This window comes from Drosophila grimshawi, unplaced genomic scaffold (genome assembly GCF_018153295.1).
Source record: "Drosophila grimshawi isolate 15287-2541.00 unplaced genomic scaffold, ASM1815329v1 contig_1369, whole genome shotgun sequence".
In the NCBI taxonomy this organism is placed as follows: domain Eukaryota; kingdom Metazoa; phylum Arthropoda; class Insecta; order Diptera; family Drosophilidae; genus Drosophila; species Drosophila grimshawi.
The window spans coordinates 2,030,161-2,053,944 of record NW_025062891.1 but is presented as its reverse complement, the minus strand read 5'-3'; the positions used below and the strand labels follow the sequence as shown (position 1 = coordinate 2,053,944).

The following is a 23,784-nucleotide window of genomic DNA, read 5'->3' as shown; positions in this document are numbered from 1 at the left end:
GTTTCACTTAACATGAATGTTAGGCTTAGGTTAATAGCATTTGTTATTCCTTAAGCCCAGTTTACAGTTCGTCGAAAAATTTCGACCAAAATTTGTAATATATTTCATTTGTGGACCCTAAAAACAAAAAGGTTTGTTTGGAGGCAACAATTTAATGCATTATTTTTCTCTTTTTTCTTGATGATTAAAATCATTGCCGGTAGCCGTCGTCAAAATATATCAAAGTTCATTATTTTTACACCGTTAACAGCTGTTCACAGAGCCCACACAGGTCTGCAGTGAGTTAACATTGTGGATTTTAGTTTTGCGCTTTTCGCAACCTGTTTGACACAGTTTTCTTTTTATTTGGAGTTTTTATTTATCGATTACTTTTTTTTTTTATCTGTAATCTGTGCTTAGCTGCATCGATCACGATACACATGTATCGATTGCAAGCATATATTGTATTTCATTGTATTGTGTCATTTGCTTAATGCTGTTTTTTTAATGTGCCTACTCCAAACATGTCGCCCACAATTTATTGATGGCTGCCTGTTTGCAGAGAGAGCTTGCTGTATCAATTAACCGGCTGTGTGTCCTTCCGTTAAGCAAAATTGCTAAACGTGCGTCCTTCATCCGTTTGTCCGTCTGTCCGTCTGTCCTTGAGCGGTGGCATCAGTTTTATGCATTTTCACCTGTAGCTGTTGGCTGACCTTAAAGCTTTCAGCTAGCTGTGTGTGTTTGTGTGTGCGTGTGCTTAAGATTGGCCAGTGCTGCTGCTCTTGGCAAACTTACCATTAACTAAATGTGCGTGTGTTTTTAAAGGAGTAAATTAATAATTAATGAATGTAGTATTAGCCAAAATGAAAGCTGCCTCGAGCTGTGCTTAAGGCAGACGAGCTTTTCGGAAGAATGCCACTTTAAACATTTAATAAAAAAAAGTAGTTAAAAGTTGCAATCTTTTGAGTTGTTCTTTTGCTGTTTGTCTTAATTTTTTTAAGTCGTGCAATATTTTATTTTCACGCAAGTCACACCTTAAGCGATTCTAGCTGGAAAAGTTGAAAGTTCAAATCAATCGCAAATAAAATAAAGCCAAACCACAATTAAATCTAACAAAAGGAACTTTTGCTCTCTCTCTTAAAATGTTCTCTTACCTCCCATGGCTCTCTCGCAAAATCAACAGTTTGCTTTTGTGCTCCACGCAAAAGCTTCGCGAAAGCTCTGTGCTGCTAAAGATGCAGCATCGTGGCAGCCACAAGTTGCTTTCTCGACGTTTGCAACAGTTGCTGTTGAGTGTCTTCGAAAAGCGGACGTGGCAAATTAAAGGTAACGCAGCACCGCGTACAATTCATAATTCCTTAAATCCAAAAACGATATTAGTGTGTCCAACACATGGAGTGAGAGAGCGAATGGATAGAGAGAGAGAGAGAGAGTGCTGCAGCTTTAAACAAAAAGTAGACGACTCGGCAACTAGTTCCAGTGCAAGCCAAAATGTTGCACGCTGCAACAATGATGCCCACAAAGTTTAAAAATCCAAATTGCAATGTGGAATGCCCAAAAATGCATTTAAATTAAAGTGAAACCTTTATAAATATATAAATATATCAAATATTCGATTATATTTTATAATCTGTGACGCAAATAATTTCTCATAATTTTTAAACTTAAATGCAAAAAGAAAAAAAATTAGTAAAAAAAAAGTTGGCAAATTATGCATATCTATAATTTTCTCGCCAAAATGTGTTAAAAGGTCATAAATCATCAATGTTCAAATCGTGTTAAGTTATTTTATAATCTGACGCCAAGAAAAATACAACAAAATACGTGCTAACAAAAAAATATAAAACACCATATGTGGCAGGGCACACATATATATGTATATGTATTTAGATGTCTCACATGTAATGAGAAAATATATATTCCTTTTTAAATAAATATATATATATATACATATTTGTACTATATTGAATTAAATAAATTGTAATATTTTGTAAATTACTTCACACGCTTTTCATTTTTGGTGTGTGTATTTTTTGTATGTCGTTCACTTAATTTATTTTTCATGCCACCTCAAATAAATTTGCGCAACTTCGGTTAACAAAAAAAAAACAACAACAAAAAATTTAAGAAACAAGAAGCGACAACAACTGCTAAAACAGACCGCCTACAACCCGCCTCCCCCGGCCGTTGTTTTTAAAGGTAGGTGTGCAATTTTTTGATTTGCGACTTGTGTAAAAAATATTCGCTTTTCCCGCACTTATTTGCATTTCAAAGGCAGCCCTGCGAATGTGTGTGTGTGTGGGAGAAAGTGCTGTTCGCTAATTTTTTTTATGTTTGTCTGGTGGTTTTTTTGGTGGGAACATCATAATCACAACAATTTTTGATAAGGCGACGTGGCGTATGATTGATTGGTGCCTGTCTTTGCCCCTGTGTCTCTCTGTGTGTGTGTGTGTAATTAGATATGGTCGTGTGTCGCCTGCCACACTGATTGGCGTGTGAGCTCGGAAATTAGATTTATCACAATTTAATTGTGAAATTGTATAAGCTTATAAGTCAAATTCTGTTTGTAATTTGGTTTTATTTTAAGTCAGTCTAATTCAAATAAAGTTCATCATAGCTTTATCATGTCTCATAAGTTCACTTGCTATACAAACAATATAAAAAAATAGATGAAAAAATTATTTACATTATCTAAATCGATTTATTGAGTTTTAAGCTAACAAATTTTTAAATAAAAATTATTATTGTATAACTTTTGTTAAAAAAAAAATTTGACGAATCATTTCAATTGGTAATTTTATGCGCATATAAAACAAAGCAAACCCTTTCATTTTAAGTAAATAATAAAAAGAAAATTCATCGCAATTTATGAGGTTTTGGTTACATTCAATTCAAAATACATATATTTGAAATGCAGCAAAAGTCAGTTCATGGACGAAATGAAATATGGTTAAAAATTACTTGTGAAACTCGGAATATTATTAAACCAACTCAAAGTTGGTTATTACAATGGTAAAACCCTTTTCCTTTCCTTGGTCTGCATTTTTTATATACATATAAAAGGTTGTACGTTTTGAGTGATTTATGACTGTGACCAATATATTTTTTTTATATATTGTCTGTTGCTACAGAAAAGTAAAAAAATGTGTTAATTAATTAAATAATTAAAATGTAATATCTTTGAATTTGAATTTGATAAATAATTGATAAATATTTTATATAATTAGAATAAAGCAAATAAGCAGTAAAATAGTAAATGAATTTCAACAATTTCCCGTTTTATTTTTTCAACTTGTCGCTTTACATTTCAATTTCAGTGGTGGAAAGCGTAATAAAATTACAATTTGCATAGTTGCCCCGTCGAATTAAACAATTAATGTTGAAATTATTAAAATTCAAATTGAATGAGTTTAATTGACATAGTTATTTTTTAACGCCCGTTCAGCTCGTTAAATAAATCAATTAAAGCAATTTATGTGTCCAACTTTCACAGCAGGAAGAAAGCGCATTTTATATTTTCTAATATCCCTGCAGAGAGTATTACACTTTTGCTATGAGGTTTGTAACGCATTGAAGGAGGCGTCCCATAATATATATATATATATATATATATATCTTCTTGATTAGCATAAATAGCAGAGTCGATTTTGTTTTCTTCCTGTTTGCAGAAAGTATACTAAGTAAAAACTTGCTCTGAATTTAAATTATTTTTAATACCTTTGCAGCAAATTCGATTTGATTATTTTTTAATTTAAGAAAGTGTTAAGAAATATTTTCTATAATAACTAAATATATATTTTTGAATACAAATGTAAAATATAAATATTAAAAATATTTGTAATAATTAAGACATTTTTTGAATATATTTTTGAAAACTATTCCTAAGAGGCCGTTAAATCAAAAGATGAGTTCTTAGTTCTGTGCTTGTTATTAAAAATTGCTTCAAGTCGAGACAACAATATCAAATACTTTTTATTTGGTCGATTTTCTTCTTTTTTTTTTAATCTATAGTGAAATTTAAATTTCAGCACATTAACTGCTATCTGCAAGAGAATATCATCTTCGGCGTGCCACAACTGGTCGTTTTTTCTGGTTTTCTTTTGCTTTTGTCGTCGGCACTGCCCTCATCTGTTGCTCGTCATTTAATTGGCTGTAAATGAATTTCCTGACCCGACCAGCAGCAGTGGCAGCTACTGTAGCACCTGTCATCAGCATTAATGACCCCAATGCTCCCTTGCTCCCTTGCCCCGTTGCCACATTGCCACATTGCCACATATTCAACCGCAAGGCATAAACTTATCGCGCCCTTGCTCTCAATCTCAATACTCTAATTTGTATAGCATACTTTTCTGCGCGCGCTTTGTGGCTTAAAGTTGTAAAATGCATCCGTTGAGCAAACAATAAACAAATGCCGAGCATAAAAATTAACAAACTAGAAATGAACTCGTCGTAGTTCAAGCTTTTTTTTACTACATATTCATATATATATATACATATATTTTTATATATATCTATCTGCCAAATCTGCATACACATTTCGCTTTTGTTGCCGCTTTTAAAAGCACTTGACCGAGTTTTGGTTGGTACTTTGATTTTTAATACGGCGTAAGCACAAATTTTATGAAAAGGGGTTTCGACTACAAAGAGACTTGGTTTCAAAAATCACAACTTGCCCCAATTTTCTAATCATCGCAATAAAATTTATAACTATGGTGAATGTGATTTGTTAGTATTAGCTATGTTTAAGAACTTGATTGTCCTCCACTGATAACATCTTCCTAATTCACTTTAATATTTTCCACCTAGGGTATATCCAAGTGAAGCACTCTCGACAAGTTTTTTGCTAGTTTTACTAGTTAGAGTTGTTGTTTCGCCTGCTGTGCGTATTATTTTTGTTTGCTGGCTTGTAAACGCGCAGAATTGCAAAAAACCAAGAGCATAAAATGGATACAACATGCTTTCTGGCTGTGTTGCAAAAAAGAAGGAGACAAGTGGATAGGTCAAGGGGCAGGGCGGGTCACAGTTCAGTTAGTTCTGACAATATGCAAACAGTTGTTTGCAACTTGCCATTTTTGTTTGACATTTACACTCACAAGAAGAGCGGGATAAAATAAATGACAACACTTCAAGCAAAAGTTAGTCACTTGATTTGTGAATAGCCTCAAACTGACTTGCTTAACCCTGAAATTTAGAAAATCTACCTTGTTTTTCATAAAGCCATTTAGTTTCTCAGTCAGCGGCGCAATTTAGATTCTTATCTGACTTTCAGTTAATTTTCTTATTTCGATTTAGTACATAAATCTCTTTCAATTCTATGCATTTTTTAAAAATTAATTTTGAATATTAATATGTAATAAATTCCTAAGAGTTCCAATTAGCATAAAATTGAAAGTTTTGTTAAATTAAATAATATGAATTTCATAAACTAAACTAAATCTAAAGTGATTTCGCTGACTTAAAGTTATTTCAGCTCCGATATAAAGTTTATTGGGAATATGTATTGAGGCTATAAGCCAACGCTTAGTCTTTTCTCAACAACACTTGGATTTTTATATACGAAGGTCTAAAGCCATCGCTAAACCTTCTCAAAACAAGAGTAAAAATTGACACGATCGATAAGGGTTTAAAAGGGTGTACAAAAGATATGTCACAGGCATATATATATTTTAAATATATCTATAATTAGCACATATTATATTATTTATATTATTGTATGGCATATATAATATATAAACATATACGTATAATGTAGCTGCATTGACCCCTCACACAAGCGGATGACTTTCGGCAATGCGTACTTGTTGCATTACATTCGACCCCGCTGTAATTCTACTGTAATTCCACCGTAATTCCTCGTTACATGCATATGGAAGCGTTTGTCACAAGTGGGCTTGTGAATAATATAAAAATATGTAGCACGCCAGTGGGGATTACAAGTTGCAAGAGGAATAGATGAATCGTTGTGAATAAAGTAAAATGAGTATTGTGTGCTGTATTTTACTATATTTAATATTGGGCATTAATTAAGTTTTGGCATCTGTCGAGAGAAATCGATGTCCAAAAGCTCTTAACATTGTAATCTTTTCGATTATACTTTAGGTCTACCACGAGTTTCGGATGATGGTTCGAGTTGAATTGCATTTCGAATCTTTATAGGTGCGCTACCAATGATTAGTTGTAACTCTAAATAGGATTTTCCATCTGATCGAAGCCTATATCATTTATTTAGAATACTCTTAAATATTCAGTTAATGGAATACTGCATTGTTTTGCGCAATTAATATTTCATAAATTAGCTGTTTTAATTTATTCAATCAATTTCGCCTGGCTTACGCCAGATACCTTACTTTTTTTACTCTTTAGTGCCTGCTGAACGAGAGTATTTTCAGGTGTATGCAAAAATGTGAAATTCAGCAATAAAAATAAGCTTCTGGGAAAATCGCAATCGAGCTCATTCGCTAACATGAAATTATTTTTTTATTAAAATTTATTTTGGACAAATTCAAATAGAATATTAAAAATAATTGTCGCCATTATGGGATGAATTTAAAGCTTATCACTTAGACAGACAACAGACCAAATCGCGTGCAAATTCTGTTTAATTTTGTATACAAATTCAAGCGCAATTCGCACACGAAATGGCCTGTTGACTGAATAATGAATGTCTGGGCACAGCAGGCTGAGTAGTTGAATGAACTACTTGCACTTTGAGGATTCGGACACTATCTACAGTTACTCATCAGAGTGGACACAGTAGATAGTCCTTGGCATGATGCTCTCGCTCCTGGCGCTGCTTTTCCAGCTGGCAATTGCGCTGCATCATCTGATTGTAGTAGAAACGGAGCTCAAGATTCTTGAGTTGTCGTTGCATCTGTTGCATGTAGGAATGCTTACGCGTCGGCGGACGTCGTCTCAGCTGATCGCACATGGTGCAATTGGTCTTTGGTTCCGGTTTTGGCAATTCCACTGGCGCTTCTTCACTGATTTTCCTTGGTGACTTCCTTTTGGGTTTGGGTTTTTTCACTTCGGTTTGTGGCTTACCTTCTTGTGCAAGTTCTCCATTCGTCTTAAGTGATTGCATTATGTTCTTGTACTTCATAAGTTCAGTGAGCAGATCTGTGTACGGTGGATTCGATTCCTCTTGCTCATCCACGCTTTTCCGTGCTTTTACCGACCTATGCTGAGAGTTGCAGGAGAAGTTACTTGATGAAGATAACTTTTGTCTGTGTGTAAAAAAAAATTCCTTGTTAGACGTTACCGAACTCCCTTGTTCAATTTTATCTTCGATTTTCGCATCCGATTTCTCAACTTTTTTTAATAAACTGACGTTAGTTTTCCTCAGCTTATATGGATTATTATATTTGACATTTCTGTAAAAAGAATATAGCTTAAAATTATTGATATGCTCTTTCCTTTTACCGATTCGCGAAATGTTCGTGCCCGTTTTACATAATCTATAATTATTGATTTTTTCCTCAGGTATGAGTGATTCTTCTTCCAAACTTCCAAACGAATGAATACTGATCTTTTCACTTATTAAACTAGAAATTCTATTTAAACTGTGATGCTTAGTTTTTGAAGGTAACTGCCGAAGGGATTCAATTTTTGTCGGCTCTTTTGATGATAATGATAATGTGGATTTTAATGAATGCCGGTCTTTTTTTCCTGGAATTGATTTTATCCTTTTGGTAATTTTAGATGTAAACATATTAAATTGTTCTTCAATTGTATTCCCGTATGCATTCTCATTTTCTCTCCTTCCTTTCTCTCTTTCTCTTTTTCTTGTACTAGCTTTTGGTTGCTTATCTTTTTTCTGAACTTGCTCATTTTCGCGTTTTCTGAAAAGTTTTGCTTTTAGATGTTTAGGAAATCTTGGGGGAAGTTCAACTTGGGGTTTGGGTAACATATCAATTGATGGTATTGTGTTATCCGAGTCTTGTTCATCCTCAACATATTCTTTATTCTGATTATGTTTTCTGAAGAGTTCTGCTATTATCTCGGGTTTAGTATCCACGAATTCCTTTTGTTTTCTTTGTTTAGAAAATCTTTTGGGAAGTTCATCTTTAAGTTGAGACTTACGTAACATATCAATTGACGCCATTGTGTAATTCGAGTCTTGTTCAACTTTATCATATTCTTTTTGTCTGGTTTTAGCTTTTTTCTTAGTTTTCCCCAATAATTTTCTCAACTTTCGTGGATGATTTCCTGCAAAGTTGTCGCTTGACTTTTCCCCTTTTGGCTTGGGTCTAATATTTGTATCTTCTACCAGTTCTTGTTGTTTTGCAACCTTTGCGGAATTGTTCGAGGAGTCCTCATATATTTTTGTCCTAATCAGTCTTTGGGGGATGGATTGAGATTGATGCTGCGATTGCAGTTGATTCAAACGGTTCAGTTTCTGTGTGATTTGCTCGATATCATAGGGATTATTTGTATTCTGGAGTCTCTTCAAAGCATCATCAACCTCACGTTTCCGCGCCGAAAATTGTGAGCGTCGCGAGCGGTCATGTTTGCGATGTTTCACTTTACTGCTGCTCCATCTGCGACGAAAGCAATCCACAAATTCCTTATATATATCATTTGCTGCACTCTCTGCGGATAGATTCGATTCAGTTGTTTCAGGGGAGGAAGGCTGCCTGTTGTGGGTCAAGAGGTTGAGGAACGAGGCAGCCTTCTTATCCTTGATCTGTTGCACAAAGTCAGCATGCTGCTCGATGCGACGACGTATGTCCAGTTGCCGCTTCTTGCAGCCGCTGGCAAAGTAACTCCAATAGGCCCGGAACAGTGAGTCCGTGTCATTCAACCAATCCAGCTTGTTAATCAGCGGCTTTAGTTTACTGATCTTATTCGCTAGGCAACTCCGGCTCAGCAGCCTTGGGTTTAGGCCATAACGATCGCTGTTGCTAACCAGAAACTTTGTGCTCTGCAAAAGTTTCATCATTCACGATTTTCCACTTGCAATTTTTAGACGTTTTTTTATTTTATTTTTTTTTCAATTGTATCAGATGTGATTTAAAATATGAGCTTGTCATGTTGTTTGAAAATAATATACAAAACTTACCTCTTAGCTATGTCTTGAAGGGGGCAACGCATTGAAGAAGACATTTAAAAAAACTTTCTGTCGCTTATCGACTAAGCAAATGATATACGGAATACTATATCGATTGTTATTTTTAACGAAATGAATGTGTGCGGCAGTCAAAACAAAATTATCTTTCTTTCTAAAACAGATCTGCTCACTTTACTTAATTCTCAGCGACTCATCTCTTCTTCTTCTTCTTGTTCTTCAAGCTGGTGATATCGATATTAAATGTTAAGTACATGCATGTTAACATGTAACTGTTAAGTTGCAGATGTTAAGTTACAGTCTTAGTACTAAACTCGTGGCCTGCTATATGCGAGACATTCTGTGATCCAAGGATATTCAAACTACGGCATACCAAAGATGTTAAGGATATATATATGCATAAATGTTGTTATTTGTGTATTCGTTTATATAAAAATCGTACAATAAAAGTATTTCGTTTCTCAAACTTTAAAATGAGCGGTAAGCGAACTGGTTCGAATAGTCTATGCGAACTAGTTCAATCACAGCTCAGATTAAAGCTTATAGACAACGCTCGTTGCATTGTTGTTGCTTCATCTTATTATCTAAAATCATTTGGCAATCGCAGAGCATTTCAAAGCACTCAACCAGCAGTTGTCGCATAGACTGCGTCTCGAGCCTGCTGGACGTGAGCTGAACCGAAGAAGTCTTGCTGCGGGGCTTCCTTGTCGAAAGTTTCAATGGTGAACTTGACTGTGTCAATGGTGAACTTGATTGTGTCGCCAATGGTAAACCGAACGATGTCGCCAATTTATATCTGTAATACAGCTTGAGCTCTTCTCGTGCCTGCCGCTTCTTCATTTCAATCATGTACAGCTGAAGGGGTTCGGTGTGATTGAGTCTTCGACAGATATCGCAACATTTTTTATGTAGATTGGGATTGGTTTTCGATGCCTTTGGCACTCTTTTCGATTCATTGATAGATTTCTTGTAAGGCTTTTTGTCTTTGTGTAGCTCTTTTCGCAACAATCGTACGAGGAGCGACTCAAACTGGTGTGGCCAATTTTTGGGTATTCGTTGAGGAATATCAAAGTCAATATAGTTTGAAGCAAAAAAGGCCAGAACGTAATCCTGCACAGTATGTTCCGGATTATTGTTACTGTCAACATCCAAATTACACGCTGAATACGCATTCGATGTAGAGCTTTGCCTTCGATTGATTGGGGTTCCTACCTTTGATCGCCCATCAGCTGCGTCCCACTCATTTGTATATGAGATTGTGGTTTTCTTTCCATATGAGATCTCAGAACCTCTTTTTAAACTTTGAGCGGTGAGTTGTGAGTGGTTCTTACTAGCATTTCTATGTTTAATTATTCGTCTTCTCCATTTGAATTTTGGAACGCTATTACGAGCCTGCGATTGCAGTTTCTTTAACTGTCTCAAATGGTAACTACCAATAGTAGTCTTGCTCGACCTACTACTGCCTATATGCATTCTCAACTTTTCCAAGCGTTGTTTCAGTACTTCAAATTGGAAATCGCGATTCAAATTGTATGGTATGTCATCCGGTGGTTTTTCAATATCAGACATTGTTTGTTCCTCCTCCTGTTCCGTATTTAGTTTGCCTTCGGGTTTCTTATCCATTTTGTTCTCCTGTTTCTCGCTCAGTTTCTTCTCCTGTTTGTCACTCAATCTGTTCTCCTCACTCAGTATGTTCTCCTGTTTGTCACTCAACCTGCTCTCCTCACTCAGTATATTCTCCTGTTTCTCACTTATCTTCTTCTGCTTCTCACTTATCTTCTCCTGTTTCTCGCTCAGTTTGTTCTCCTGTTCGTTACTCGATCTGTTGTCTTTACTTGGTATATTATTCTGTTTCTCGCTTATCTTCTCAAGTTTCTCACTCAGATTGTTCTCCAATTTCTCGCTTATCTTCTGCTGTTTCTCTCTCAGTCTGTTCTCCTGTTTGTCACTCAATCTGTTCTCCTCACTCAGTGTGTTCTCCTGTTTATGCCTCACTATGCTCTCCAGTTTCTCACTTATCTTCTCCTCTTTCTCACTCAGTTTGTGTTCGTGTTTCTCACTCAGTTTCTTCTCCTGTTCCTGTTCCTTCTCTTTCACTCTATTCTTCTGTTTTGGACTTAGCCTGTTCTTCTGTTTCTTACCCAGTTTGTTCCCCCGCTTCTCACTCAGTTTCTCCACCCGTTTCTCACTCAGTTCGATTTGCTGTTTCTTACTCAAACTATTCTCCAGTTTAAGTCTTAGCCTTTTCTCCCATTTCTCGCTCAGCTTGTGCTCCTTTTTCTGACTTGGCCTATTCTCCTGCGTCTCTCTCAGCCTGCTCCGCAGTCTCTCGCTCCATTTGTCCGCTTGTTTCACATCCTGATCCTTGAATAAATGCTGTTTCTCTTTAGTTTCTAAATTAATTCGCTCATTTCGATTCAATAATTGTTGTTTCCAATAGTTATTTTCATCTTGTTTGTGATATGGTTTTTCATTTATTTCTTTAGTCAGTTTCTGATTTAGATCCGTATTTGGATTTATGTACAGTTTCTTCGAGGATCCCTTATTTGTGTATGAAGTTACAGACTTCTTCTGCGGATCACGTGGATAAACTGCTTTAAGGCCATCTCTCTCCGCAGTTGCCTCATGCTCTATGCACTGCTGGGGATAGAAATCCTTTTGAATATCAAAGATAATATTTTTAGTATTTGCCTGTCCTACACTTGCCCCTCTTTCGATTGCTTTGGGACGCACATTTGTACGTGTGGAACCGCGATGAAGTCTCTTTGGTGGACAGGGACTGGGATGTGGACAGGCAAAGCAGTTTACAAACTCCCCATACATTTTGTCATACGCTTCGTGGTTTTCCTCGTTATTGGTGTATATCTGTAGGAATCTGGCCGCCTTCTGGTTCTTAATCTGATCAATAAATTCCCGACTTGCAATGAGGCGACGCTGCAGCTCAGTGAAGGCAGCGGGCTTCTGTCCCTTGGCATAGAACTGCCACCAGTCGCGAAATGTGTGGCAATCCTGGAGCTGAGTGCTCGGCACATTGGGCTGAAGCCGATTCCATTGCGGAGCAGCGTTTCTGACCTTCTCGCTCAGAAGCTGTCGACTTAATAGCCTGCCACATTGCGTCTGCATCAAGGTCTCGCATGGATTAAATGCTATTAGTGTGCGTCGTAGATGCCGCATGATATTTTTGCCATAAATCAATATACTTGTCTTTATATATTTTATATTCCTTGAGACTTGTCTCTTCTTGTCTCACTTGCAATTTTTCCAACTGTGAATTTGTTATTTTAATTGACTTAAAGCTCGGAACAAATTTGATATGTTTTTAAGTGTAAAAACTCTATTTAAATTCGAGGTTTCATTAATGTTAAATGCTAGCGTGCACTTATCTTAAATTAAAAAAATATATATATTTATTTATATGCATTTTGTTTTGTTTTGTTTTTGTTTTGCACATCTTATTTAACTTTTTGCTAGGCGGCAAAACTTTATGATAATGACAGCTGTCTGCCTTGGAAAATGCTTTGTTTTTCCACTTTTCTCGTTGCAACGAGCCACAAGTCTACAATACACACACTTACATAACAAATAGATATATATATATATATATATATATATATATATGTATCATTGACTCACACATATGCGTATTTCTATGCACATTGCATGGCCGAGTGAATGAATGAATATAAAATAATTTTTGTTTGTCTGTGCCTTGAATTAATGTAATTGTATGGAAAATGCTGCACCTCTTTAAAGCTACAGTTGATTTCACAAGCATTGTTATTGTTTTATATCTTTTCATTATTTTACAGTTACTCATAAACTTAACTTCAAAGATTATTTATATATAAAATTTAGCTAAAATTCCTTTCTTTATTTATTGCTTTAATTATATTATTTTTGTTTTCATTTTTAAATAATCATTTCAAAGTCTTAAGGTGCTCAAAGTGGTAGTATAATTGATTATTCTTGCTAAAAATTCATCTTTCCAAGGAATACATTCACCCCTCTCATATACATAGATTATTCATGCTCATAGCTAAGTCCAACAGGAGATAGTTAAAAAAATATTAATAAAATAATGCGCTTAAATTATGAAGAGGGGAACCATGTTTGTTAAAATATTTTTAGATGGATTTAATTTGCCAACAGATAAAAATGAACCAGTTAAATATGTACTTTAACATAATGTTAAATTGCTAGAAATGCAACCCACAGCTTAAACTTGATATAATATTATTCGACATCTACATATTCTGGGCACCAAAATTTTTAACCAGTCGAGTCGTCTCTTAATTAACGCTTGCTGGTCGTGTGTAGCAATTGCTTTGAAACGGCTGTTTTAACAAATTAAGTAAACATACACGCAGTCTGTATCCATTATTGCTGATTTTAATTTAGCGTAGCGTATAATTTATAATGGAAATTCACAATTGCCTTATGCTAAACATGAATATGTATGGACATAAGCAAAAACCGTATTGATTGCTAAGCGAAAGAGAGATGACAAATGTGTGTGCACTCAAATCTAACGGGGCAATTCCAGAGAATACTCGTGTTTCCCTCTACGGCGAGCATCGATACCTATTTGATGTGATTCATGGGATATGGACATATTAAATAATAGTGTCTTTGCAAGATATGTTTATGAAATCACATACAATGACAATTCATTGATCCAAGTACTTCTGTCAAACAATACGACTAAGTATCATTAAACATGTTGTTTATTTTAAGTATTCAGCACCGTTTATTTAACAGACAGCTGAACATACAGCATCGAGTCCTACACGCACACATAAACGCACACATACACTACGTCAAGAAAGTGTTTTCACATAGGGAAAGATTCATCTCTTTTAATTTCTTTTGCAAAAAATTCACTTTATTTTTGACTTAAATATGTTCTTGCTATTGCTCTATTATTCTGTGGAGTTGTTTATACTAGGTTTAATAAAAATTATCATGATTCATTGACATAAAAAGCTTTAAAATGTTAAACACCAAAATTATTCATTCTTTGGTCCGAGCAAATTAGGTGAAAACTTTGAAGGCCAACTCATCAAATGGACTTTCTCGGAAAATAGTCGACTGGGATTAACGAATATTGTATATAGAGGGAGGTAATCTCGAACATATCGATTTTTATTCTGTGTCAAAACACTTTCTTGACATAGTGTAGATGTGCACACCCAGGCGTATTAACATTCATACACAGTAAATGATTTTATAATTGAGATGCTTGTTGTGGCATCCACTAATTTATTTATTTATACTCGGCGCGTCCATCGTGTGCATAAAAAGCATATCGCATATATACAATAGCAGGTGCTGTTAACCATTTTTTGTTTTAGCCATGTTTTATTTTTTATGAGTTGGATTTTGATAGCAGAAGCTGGAGTAGATTAAGGTAATTTCCGAATTGAAATTTTTGTTCGATGGCGATAAACAAAAACGAGGCCAAGACCAACTATAAACAGGCGCTGCTCGTTTATTAGTAATTAATTTCAGTACTAACAGCAGAAAGGTAAAAGTCAGCAACTCGTGGACATGTTGAATAAACATTGAATAAGTGAAAGACTATAAAAAACTGCACGCGTAGCAAAAAAAAAAAAAAATGTTTTCACATAGCGACAAAAGAATTGAATATCATTTGTGAGTTAATTGAGCTCATATTTGAATTACCTTACCTAAATAAGCCATTTATAAATTTGCAATTTAACAGAAATGTTTGCAATTTGCAATTATTTGGCTTCTATCTACTACAGAAAATAAAATTAATATTTACTATCCTTGAGCATTGCTGCTGCATTTTGAATGCCATTCAAGCACTGCCATTGAACGTGCTTATTTAATGGTATATTTTATGTCGAATTCTTTCATCTATGCCATGCTTAACAGCGTACTGTAATGTGAATACAGCTGAAAGCATAATTGCAAACAATTAACATGTCTATGATTGAACTAGGGGAATGCAGCGGACAGCTGATCGACCTTTAAATACCACGAATTAACATAATTGCTAATCCTCTGAAGAGACTGTTAAATAACCTGCATATGTATGTTAAATTGCATGATCTGCTTAAGCGTTAACATTGAATGCGTGCATGCTAAGTATGAATTAGTTCAAATGAAACAGTTCACATAATATACTCATTTTGTTCAGATATGTGGGGATAACTACCTATCGTCGCTTATACCCGTTATAGCATAGCTACAGGTGTGTTATTGTCTGTCAGTTCCTTGTCATTGGTCCTTCAGGGCTGCTATCAGATTTGCTTTGTTGTGCAGAAATGCTGCAATCATTAAGCCTGGCCATAAAACCGTGAATCGTTTCGCATTACAGATTGCCAATACCCCGAAATATATGCGCAAATATATAAGAATATACACACACACACACACACATACATATATTCGTATAGGGAGTAGGTTACGTACTTGGAATTCAACTTGACTACGCATATTATCTAGTAGACGAGCTCGCCTGAGTGCGTTCACAAGAGCGAACTGACTCGGACACTCTGGCACACATTTTGTACGACTTCTCCTTTGGGTTTGGGGTGTGGCTTGTAGCTAGTAGCTGTAGCTTATGCGCAATTAGGCAGCCGATGAACTTGGCAACGTTATTAAAATAGCGCATATATTATAAACAGACAGTGTTCTGTGCGGGGACAGCTGTTTATAGATCTGGGCAAAAAAAGAAGAAGAAAGAAATATAGTATATGGCTGCTGATACTACAACAAGTTGTTCGTGTCCCATGGCCATAAATCGTATTGTATACACACTAAAATCCTAATTCAACGGCAAACAGCACATGTTTCCAGTTCACTCCTCGAGGCGTGCGAAAATGCGCCATATGAAAGTATATAATTTTCAATTTTCATCCAAATTGCCGCCGTTTGCTAATTTTAGGCAAACATTTTTCGCAGGTGCTTGATTTTTATGCTGCATTCATTTGCAAGGTCTGCTTAACCATGTCCCACATTTGCAAAATATGTTTATCTCCTTCAGACTTTCAGATTAATTAATTCCTGCACTCAACGAAAAGAATTTTCGAAAATTCATTTACCCTGCATATGAACTGCATGAATTTCATTTGCGATATACATTTTTGTAAGTCAAGTCAATTTTGTTACACTCATTAAAGGGGTATTTGCTCGTCGATCAAGCTCATATTCTGCTGCCTCATTTTCGGTACGCTTTTGTGTTTATCCATGTTTGATTGACTTTTTAACGGGCTGCTGGCAATTTGAGCAGCTTGTGAGACTTGCGTTTAATTTCATTTGTGTGCATTGAATAAATCAAAATGCTTTCAAGACAACTTACATTGCCTTGCAATATGGAATTAAGTACAATAATTGACGCTAGGCTGGAAATTAAACACAATACAATGCACACACAATAGGGCAACTTTGTTAATTATTGTAAGGTTTCACAGATATTCAAGTAAACATTCATCTGAATGTTGTTTACCCAATGCCAAATGTAAATACGCTGGAGAATACTACGATGTATATATATATATATATTGTGGCCGCAAGCAAAATATACGCATATGTGCTAGAAATCTCTAAGCCAGCACTTAAAATTTCCTTATATTTTCGCAGAGCCCCAGCTTTAAGTTGGCAAATATTTTTGCATAAGCAGAGCCAGAGCCAGGGCAAATAAAATCAAATCAAACAGGAGTGCGAGCGCCACACACGTAAGCAACATTAATGCCCAACACAAACACAAACACACACAGAGAGAGAAAATAACAAATGCCCCCAGAAAGAAACTCACACAAAAATAGGGATAAAATGTACCACATACTGGTCTTCTGCTCTGACCCTCAGCAACTGTATAAAGTTGGCCAAGTTATGCCAAATTGGCAGCCTGCAGTTATTAGCTTTGGGGCAACGAAATAAATTCAAGTATTTTTCAATGCGCCCACCTAAAATAATTTCTTCAACTTTTCTTCATCTTGGCATTTTCTTTGCTATTGGTCTATTTATTAATATTTTTATATGAGAATAAATTCTTGTGGGGCTTAGACTTTATATCACAAAAAAATGCTTTTGTTGCTCTAACCTAATTTGATTGTAAGCAAAGGTAATAAAATATGTTAAAAGAAAACAAATTGAAATTTTGAGGCTTAGATTTCATTTGGGGTATCATTTAAACTTGGTCATTTATATAATATAAAGGATATATACAAATATGTTTTTTAAACATTTTAAGACAATAAATAAATAAAATATTCCAAGCAAAGTGCATAGTTTTTGCGTGTAAAATTGAAATGAGAATATAAATAAATTGAAATGAATAATATAAAAAATAAATAAGGAAACTTAAGACAATTTAACACACAAGCAAATGGATTTGTTTGGAATAGATTGTTGGGCATTGTGCAAGGTCTGCAAGGTTTTTTAACACTTCGAATAATCATTTTGACATTTTGTATTATTGTTTAAAAATAATTTACTATTTTTGTACAGTTTCCCATCGGAAACAACAACAAATTCAAAATATCGCTCAAGGAAAAGTCCTCAATGCACACCATAGCAGATTGTGTCGGGAAACAAGTTTTAAAATCGGACCCCTAATCCTGCAAGGATTCTCATATTCGTACAGGAATTAGGGTTGATTGAAAGGCTATTGGCTCAAAAGGGGGGAAAAAATATCTAACTTATCACAATACATGAAGACCACCAATAAAAATAATAATAAGAAGATAATAAAATGAATAGAAAATAATTATATTTATATTTTGTAACCTTTTCTTGGCAAAAGATAATTAAAATTCTTCAAATTATACTAATAAATTTTTTCACAATGTGAATTCCTCTGAACTACTTACAAAGCAGTAACAATAAAGGCTCAAAATATGCGATGGAATCAGGCATGCTTTTGTGCTCCTACAGGTCTATAAATAGGCCTAAAAATAACTGTATTAAGGTTTAATGTATAATGGTATTTAGCAAAGATATGAAATATCAAAAGTTGCTAAGATTAGCACTGTTAATATTTTGAGCGCAGCTGGTATTCGAATAATAATAAGAAGTTGAGGCCGAGAAGCAATATGCTGCCAGTTAAGCGATTAAAAATCAATTTGTTAACCTATGTACAATCGACAGCTGCTTGTGGCGCCTCCAAAACCAATCGAAAGTCCAGTTATTGGGCCAAGTTTTGGCCGAGTTTGTAACACGAGTCACTCAAAACTTTGACTCCCCGCAGTATGCAGCATTAATTGTGGCAAAGATACAACAATTAATAAGCGCAACACGTGCAACGGTTTTGCCAGTAACTAATAATACAGAGAAGCGTCGCCTTCTCGTTGCCACGTTGTGGCAGGATAACAAAGGGGTGGGCCATGCAATGGGACTGGGGATGATTTGGCCCATTCAGGTTCAGGCTTGGCCTGGATCACGGCCAAGGCGAAAGTTTGTGTTGAACGAGACGGCTTTGAAGTCTAATAGGATTAGCCTAACCGCCCGCCCTCCACTTAGTGGGCGTGTTTGTATGCCGCAAATAAACGCCAGCAGTGTCTGTGTGTGTGTGTGTGTGTGTTGGAGTGTTTTATCTGTGGCTAGCCAAGAAATCCGATTGATATAAATAATATTAATAATGCAGGGCAAATATTTAGCGAGCAAATTGTAACTGAATTTTATTATTGCGGCATATGTATATGAAATATATATGTATATATGAATATTGGGTAAATAAGAGTGATTTCCAGCTTGAGTGCGATTTCCTAGCCAACAGTGCGATCATTGAACTTAATCGTCAAATCCGTCTTGGCCATGTTTGTGAAGGCGCCAACGAGTTCGGTGAGGTCTGCGTTGGGCAAACGCCTGTCGAAGGGGTAGCCCATGGTGCGCCTATCCGGATACAGTTTGTCCTTGAGTCCACAGAAGGAGTACGCCGTGCTGCAGGCATCGTCCGGTGCGCTATGTGGTATTTTTTTTTTTTTTCATTAGCAATTGCCAAATACAAAATGCCAAAATGCACCACTCACTTGCTTAGCTGCTCGACCGAGTCGTTGCTATAGTCCGAAATCATGACAAACAAATCAAATTGCATTCCCTCCGGCTTGCCCTTGGGCAACAGCAGATGCTGTGGCCAGCCGCAGCCGCAGAAGCGGAAACGTGCCAGTTCATCTGCTGCCGTCGGCTGATAGTTGGCGCCCACTGCGCGGAAGGAGCGCTCGAATGGAATGGCCACCGAGGAGTCTGTCGACTGGCGGCGAATCGTATTTTCACCGGGCACCACTGTAAGCACAAAATAAAATTGCTCGAATTAAACCCAAAAAAATCGGCTGGAAATTTTAGAAATTGACTCAGATGCACTTGGAAAAAAGTCTACTTGATTTTTAGAAAAGGTTATGAATAGTAAATTCAGAAAGTAAAATTCTAAAATTTATCATTTGCATTTCTTAACTTCGGGTAGACTTCGTTTTAAGTTAGATAGAATTCGTATATGTATTTTTCAATGTATAACTTATATATATATGTAAATCGACAAACTATCATATTTTTGAAATTGTCTATTTAGAACGGGCCTTATTAGACATTTCCTTCCTATATTTACAAATTATTAAAAAAAAAAACAAGAAAACCTTTCAATTTTTAGGTTGATTTTTTTTTCAAAGTGAAAAACGGAAAGCTCGAAAAGTTTTCTAGTTTTTTGGAAATAATTTCCAAATATTCGGGAAAAAAGTCTTACAATTAGAAAGGCCTTTTTCTATTTTACAGAAATATTTTCCATTAAAAGCAAATATATTTCCAATAAAAGTATAAAAAGTAGAAGTGAAAAAACCTTTTTACTTGGCAAACTCCATTCTAATACTCAAAAAATAGTAATGAGATTATAGCTAGGCTGTTCCTTCCCTTTGAATTGAATAAAATTGTAAGCATTTTAAATTGAATTTTATGAATATAAATTCAACCTAGCTAAAATCTTTGTATATGTGCAATTTTAAGATACTAGAACATATCGAATTAAATGAATGACATCAAATAGGCCAACCTATTTACCCTATTTACTCATTTTATACTTAAATAAGTAAATAATTTAAGTAACTAGCCAAAAGTAAGAGCGTTTTACTCACGGTTTACGGTAAATTTGTCCATTTCAATGGCCATGAGACGCTGCTCCTCGAGACGCAGTGGATCATTGCGCTCATCGGTCTTGGGGCAGATGAAGATGCGGCAGGTGCCGGTGCGCCTGTCGCCAGTGTTCGTCACATTGAAGGTGTAGGTGAAGGGTGCGTTCTGCAGATGTCTAAATGAGGCCGACACATTATCGTCCTCCACGGGTCCAAAGTCCAGGCCGGCAGCCAAATTGGTCACCGACTTTTGCCAGTAGGTTAGCAGCACATTTGGGCGTGCATTTGCTGCTCCCAATTTGGCTTCCACACGGGTCACATTGATACCCGGGAACTCCAACTGGGCGTTGTTGTAGGGCGGCAGCAGCGTTTTGTGCTTGTTGAAAATGGTATCGATGAATCCGTGCCACCTGTAAAAGATCGGATCACGCATAGCCGTCGTCACATCGCCCATAACGCCAAAGTCCTCCAAGTGCCGGAAATCGGGATCGTGGGAAAACGAGATAATCGTATGGCCCTGATTATGCAAGTTGCCATAAAACTGGCTATTCACGGAGAGAGCTGGCGCCGCCTCAATCATGTTGCCCAGTATATCAATGCCGCGCTGCTCATCCAGCGGAATACGCTGTCCCTGGGTCTGTATACGAAATACGGGGTATCAGTAAGAATTAATCAGAAGTGGTCTAGTCTGAATAAGATTAGGTGTTTCTTATCTGATCTTAATGAAATTTGTAAAGTTGATCAATAATGAGAAATGGAATATTTTGTATTAATTTGGCTAAACCTTCAAAATTTGTGGCTATTATTATTATTGGAATTCGTTATATATTTAAAAATAATGGCGAACCCGGCAGAGTTATACATTCCAAATATGAAGTCTCTAGCTCAAGAATATATACACTTTTGGATGCTTCCTTCCTGCTTGTTCAGGGATAAATAAATGGAACATGCAAACATTCAATAAAGAATGTGGCAGATGAATATGCATAGACTCTTAGGGCTTTCCCGGTTTAAGATTCGTGTTACTTACATTCTCCACAAAACCCTGATCGATGGCGGCCAGGACGCGATCACGCCAGCGTTCCAATTCGGAAATCTCAATGTTGCCATCTGGGCGATCCACATCGCGGAGTAGCTGATTGGAGGCACGTGCCGGATATGTGCGATTGTTGACGCTCGACAGGATCTTGGGGAAGTAGCCCTCGATGACCTCGTCGCGCAGATTGCTGAGTGGCGCTACACGCTTCAGATTGTTGCAGATACGCTCCACATTGTAACGGGCGATCAGCTGATGGTGCATATAGTAGAAGAGTTCGCCACGACGATCCTTGTTGACCACCTCCATCGGTCCGCTGGCCGGATAGACCAAATGCCAATGCCAATGATGGCTGTTGACGCCAATATCTTCGCGGAAATAGGCCAAGCGCTGCTCCTCCTCGCGATTGGAGGCCGTATAGTTGATGGGTATCTCCAGAACGGGACGATTACCGCTCTTGGAAATCACCGATGACTCCTGGCGTGCATCCTACACGCAAATCTCATGTAAGAATTATGTTATTTCTGATGAGTGTATTAAGCGCTTACCAGAAAGGCGGATGGCTCAATAAAGTTGCCCGGGAAGATCTGGGAGATGTTGGGAATGGGCACAGTGCGTGAGTCCGGACGATGGGCAACAGCCACAGCATAGCTGTACTGGAACATCACAGGATTCACGCGATCCCTGCAAAAATACCATTAGCCCATTCAATTATTGTAGAACAATTTCAAACAAAATGCAAAATTTACTTCGTGTAGGCGGCCAGTGCGACGAACTGTTGCAAGTTGGGCGCATCCAGATACAGTTGAATTAGTTTACCCGCAATCTCTCTGTGGCGAGTGTTGAACAACGAGAATTGATCCTTCCTGCCGAGCTTTGCGGCAAAGTCGAGATTCGGTACACTGGTCAACTCCCGCAACGGAATCCTAGTTTCCACATTCTGACTGAAACGGGTAGCAACCTCCACCGAATTGTTGCGATAGCGATCCGTGTAGAAACTATCGGGCAGATCGAAGACAGTCTTGCCATTGTCACGAGTGGTGAACACTGGCTCCAGCGGACGCTGGAACAACAGCTCCAATGCTTTCAAATCCGTGTTCATTTTGGTAAGGCTGACAAGGATTAGTTAAAACAAGTGTTTTGGGACAAGTTCAAGTTGTTCTCCTCACGAGCTGTGGCAGTGCACTGTGGAAATTGAAGCCAGCCCGTGTCGTTTTTATAGCTCTTCAATTCTAACCACAACCAAATTCACTGTTATTTATGCACATGCCACAAACATTTGTTATCAACTCTTTTATTATTGTTAGTTAGCCACAAGAATTCTGTTAGAATTCGCTTACTTCCGATAAGCAAAAGTGCAATGGATTCTCAACTGTGATATATATGTACATGTGAAGTGCAGAAATGTGTTCGAAATGCTTATCTTTTATTATTTCACATGTTCCCACAGTGAAAATTTATCAAAAACCGCTGCTGTTGAAGAATTCATGTGTTTTGTTTATGATATCGCAATTTGAACAAAAGATATTTCATGTCTCCATTAACCCAAAAAATATGTAGAAATTAATTAAAAATATGTTAAGTTGAAGAGAAATCTTAATGAAACTCGGCGTATATCCGAAGTTTAACATATCATATAGCTGATATAGGAACAATCGATCGCCTATCTCGATCATGAATAGACGCATATCTTCAGCCCGTTGAAGATTGCATTCGCTTGTAGAAAGGAGTTACTCTGCTGACATCAGAATTGTTTGTTCGTTGGAGGAAGAAATCACTTTTATGTATTTATTTAAATTTCGGACAGCAACAATTCGAAGGTTTAACTTGCATGAACAAGAATCCCAATGAATTCACAACAGAACTTAAAGGGTTCAACGTTCGTTAAGCAAGAAATAAGCGTAACATTTATGAATAGCCCCAAGGCCAACGGGCAGTGCGATTATAATGCTGAATATTATGGTAAGCTTGCCTTTGTTGTTATGCTTGGGCATTTTTTACAATAAGTAGAATCCTATTCGGGGCCCTCTGGCTAGTCCACTAAATTGGGCAATACGCATATGTGTTTGGAACAGGCCTGTGGCTTAAATACATATACCACTCCACTCGTTGGTGTGAGTATTGAGTATTATTAGACTTATGCATAAAGCATAACAGACAGTTACACACTTTTCTTTTAGAGAAATACAACTTTTTGCGAGTTTAAAAATTTGTGCAAATCAATTGTTGACGCTTCGTGACCAGAGCAAAAACTTTTGCCATTGTCAATAATAAATGTAAGTTTGCCAAGGCGTTCAAATGTGCGCGCATTAATCTGTGAAATTGACAGCAACAAAGGCAGGCGTCTGGTGGCACAATATCTGTGGTTGTGGCAGCAGCACGCAGTGGGCCAACGGTAAAAAAATAACAACAAATTTTAAATAAGTTCTTAAAAGGAATCTGAAAACTAGAAGCCATTAAAAAAGTTGATAAAAAAGGGATTAATTTAATTGAGTTTAATTACGATTATAGTTTTGTCGAATACTTAAAATATTATTTAATTATTCAAATTCTTGTTTGGGAATTTGTAAATTTTGCATTATATATATTATAGTGGATTAAGATGGTTCTCAATATTT

General features: G+C 36.5%; 4 protein-coding genes across 6 annotated transcripts in view; 1 reads left to right on the top strand and 3 right to left on the bottom strand.

Annotated features, from left to right (window-relative positions):
- The first annotated feature begins 2,107 nt into the window (after positions 1-2,107).
- Positions 2,108-23,784, top strand: part of LOC6560010 (potassium voltage-gated channel subfamily H member 8) — a 70,732-nt gene continuing 49,055 nt past the window's right edge. Inside the window, exon 1 of the mRNA XM_043216446.1 lies at positions 2,108-2,178. The gene's annotated coding sequence lies outside the window, so the exon portion shown is untranslated. The remainder of the gene's footprint in view (positions 2,179-23,784) is intronic.
- On the bottom strand, positions 6,416-8,948 carry LOC6560301. 3 transcript variants are annotated; one of them, XM_032734381.1, is made up of 2 exons: positions 7,238-8,948; positions 6,416-7,159 (listed from the first exon to the last, which is right to left on the bottom strand). In XM_032734381.1, exons 1-2 carry the CDS (start codon positions 8,915-8,917, stop codon positions 6,719-6,721), a joined length of 2,121 nt encoding a protein of 706 aa, XP_032590272.1. In that variant the 5' UTR covers positions 8,918-8,948; the 3' UTR covers positions 6,416-6,718. The 3 variants fall into 3 exon arrangements, with proteins under 3 accessions (XP_032590272.1, XP_043072382.1, XP_043072383.1); XM_043216447.1 differs by lacking the exon at positions 6,416-7,159 and having other exon boundaries at positions 7,248-7,349; positions 7,399-8,948; XM_043216448.1 differs by lacking the exon at positions 6,416-7,159 and having other exon boundaries at positions 7,780-7,955; positions 8,059-8,948.
- On the bottom strand, positions 9,444-12,283 carry LOC116804988 (inner centromere protein A-like). The gene has a single exon (XM_032734379.1). The coding sequence runs from the start codon at positions 12,215-12,217 to the stop codon at positions 9,584-9,586; it is 2,634 nt and encodes an 877-aa protein (XP_032590270.1). The 5' UTR covers positions 12,218-12,283; the 3' UTR covers positions 9,444-9,583.
- LOC6560300 (phenoloxidase 2) lies at positions 18,663-22,357 on the bottom strand. Its single transcript, XM_001987079.2, has 6 exons — positions 21,916-22,357; positions 21,715-21,850; positions 21,161-21,655; positions 20,134-20,767; positions 19,042-19,294; positions 18,663-18,973 (listed from the first exon to the last, which is right to left on the bottom strand). Exons 1-6 carry the CDS (start codon positions 22,266-22,268, stop codon positions 18,778-18,780), a joined length of 2,067 nt encoding a protein of 688 aa, XP_001987115.1. The 5' UTR covers positions 22,269-22,357; the 3' UTR covers positions 18,663-18,777.

Coding starts and splice junctions, on each gene's coding strand:
- LOC6560301 (XM_032734381.1), bottom strand. CDS start 8,917: ATGATGAAACTTTTGCAGAGCACAAAGTTTCTGGTTAGCAACAGCGAT. Junction 7,160..7,237: donor AAATTGAACAAGGGAGTTCG/GTAACGTCTAAC, acceptor TGCAACTCTCAG/CATAGGTCGGTAAAAGCACG.
- LOC116804988 (XM_032734379.1), bottom strand. CDS start 12,217: ATGCGGCATCTACGACGCACACTAATAGCATTTAATCCATGCGAGACC.
- LOC6560300 (XM_001987079.2), bottom strand. CDS start 22,268: ATGAACACGGATTTGAAAGCATTGGAGCTGTTGTTCCAGCGTCCGCTG. Junction 21,851..21,915: donor GCACTGGCCGCCTACACGAA/GTAAATTTTGCA, acceptor GTATTTTTGCAG/GGATCGCGTGAATCCTGTGA. Junction 20,768..21,160: donor ATCAGGGTTTTGTGGAGAAT/GTAAGTAACACG, acceptor TTTCGTATACAG/ACCCAGGGACAGCGTATTCC.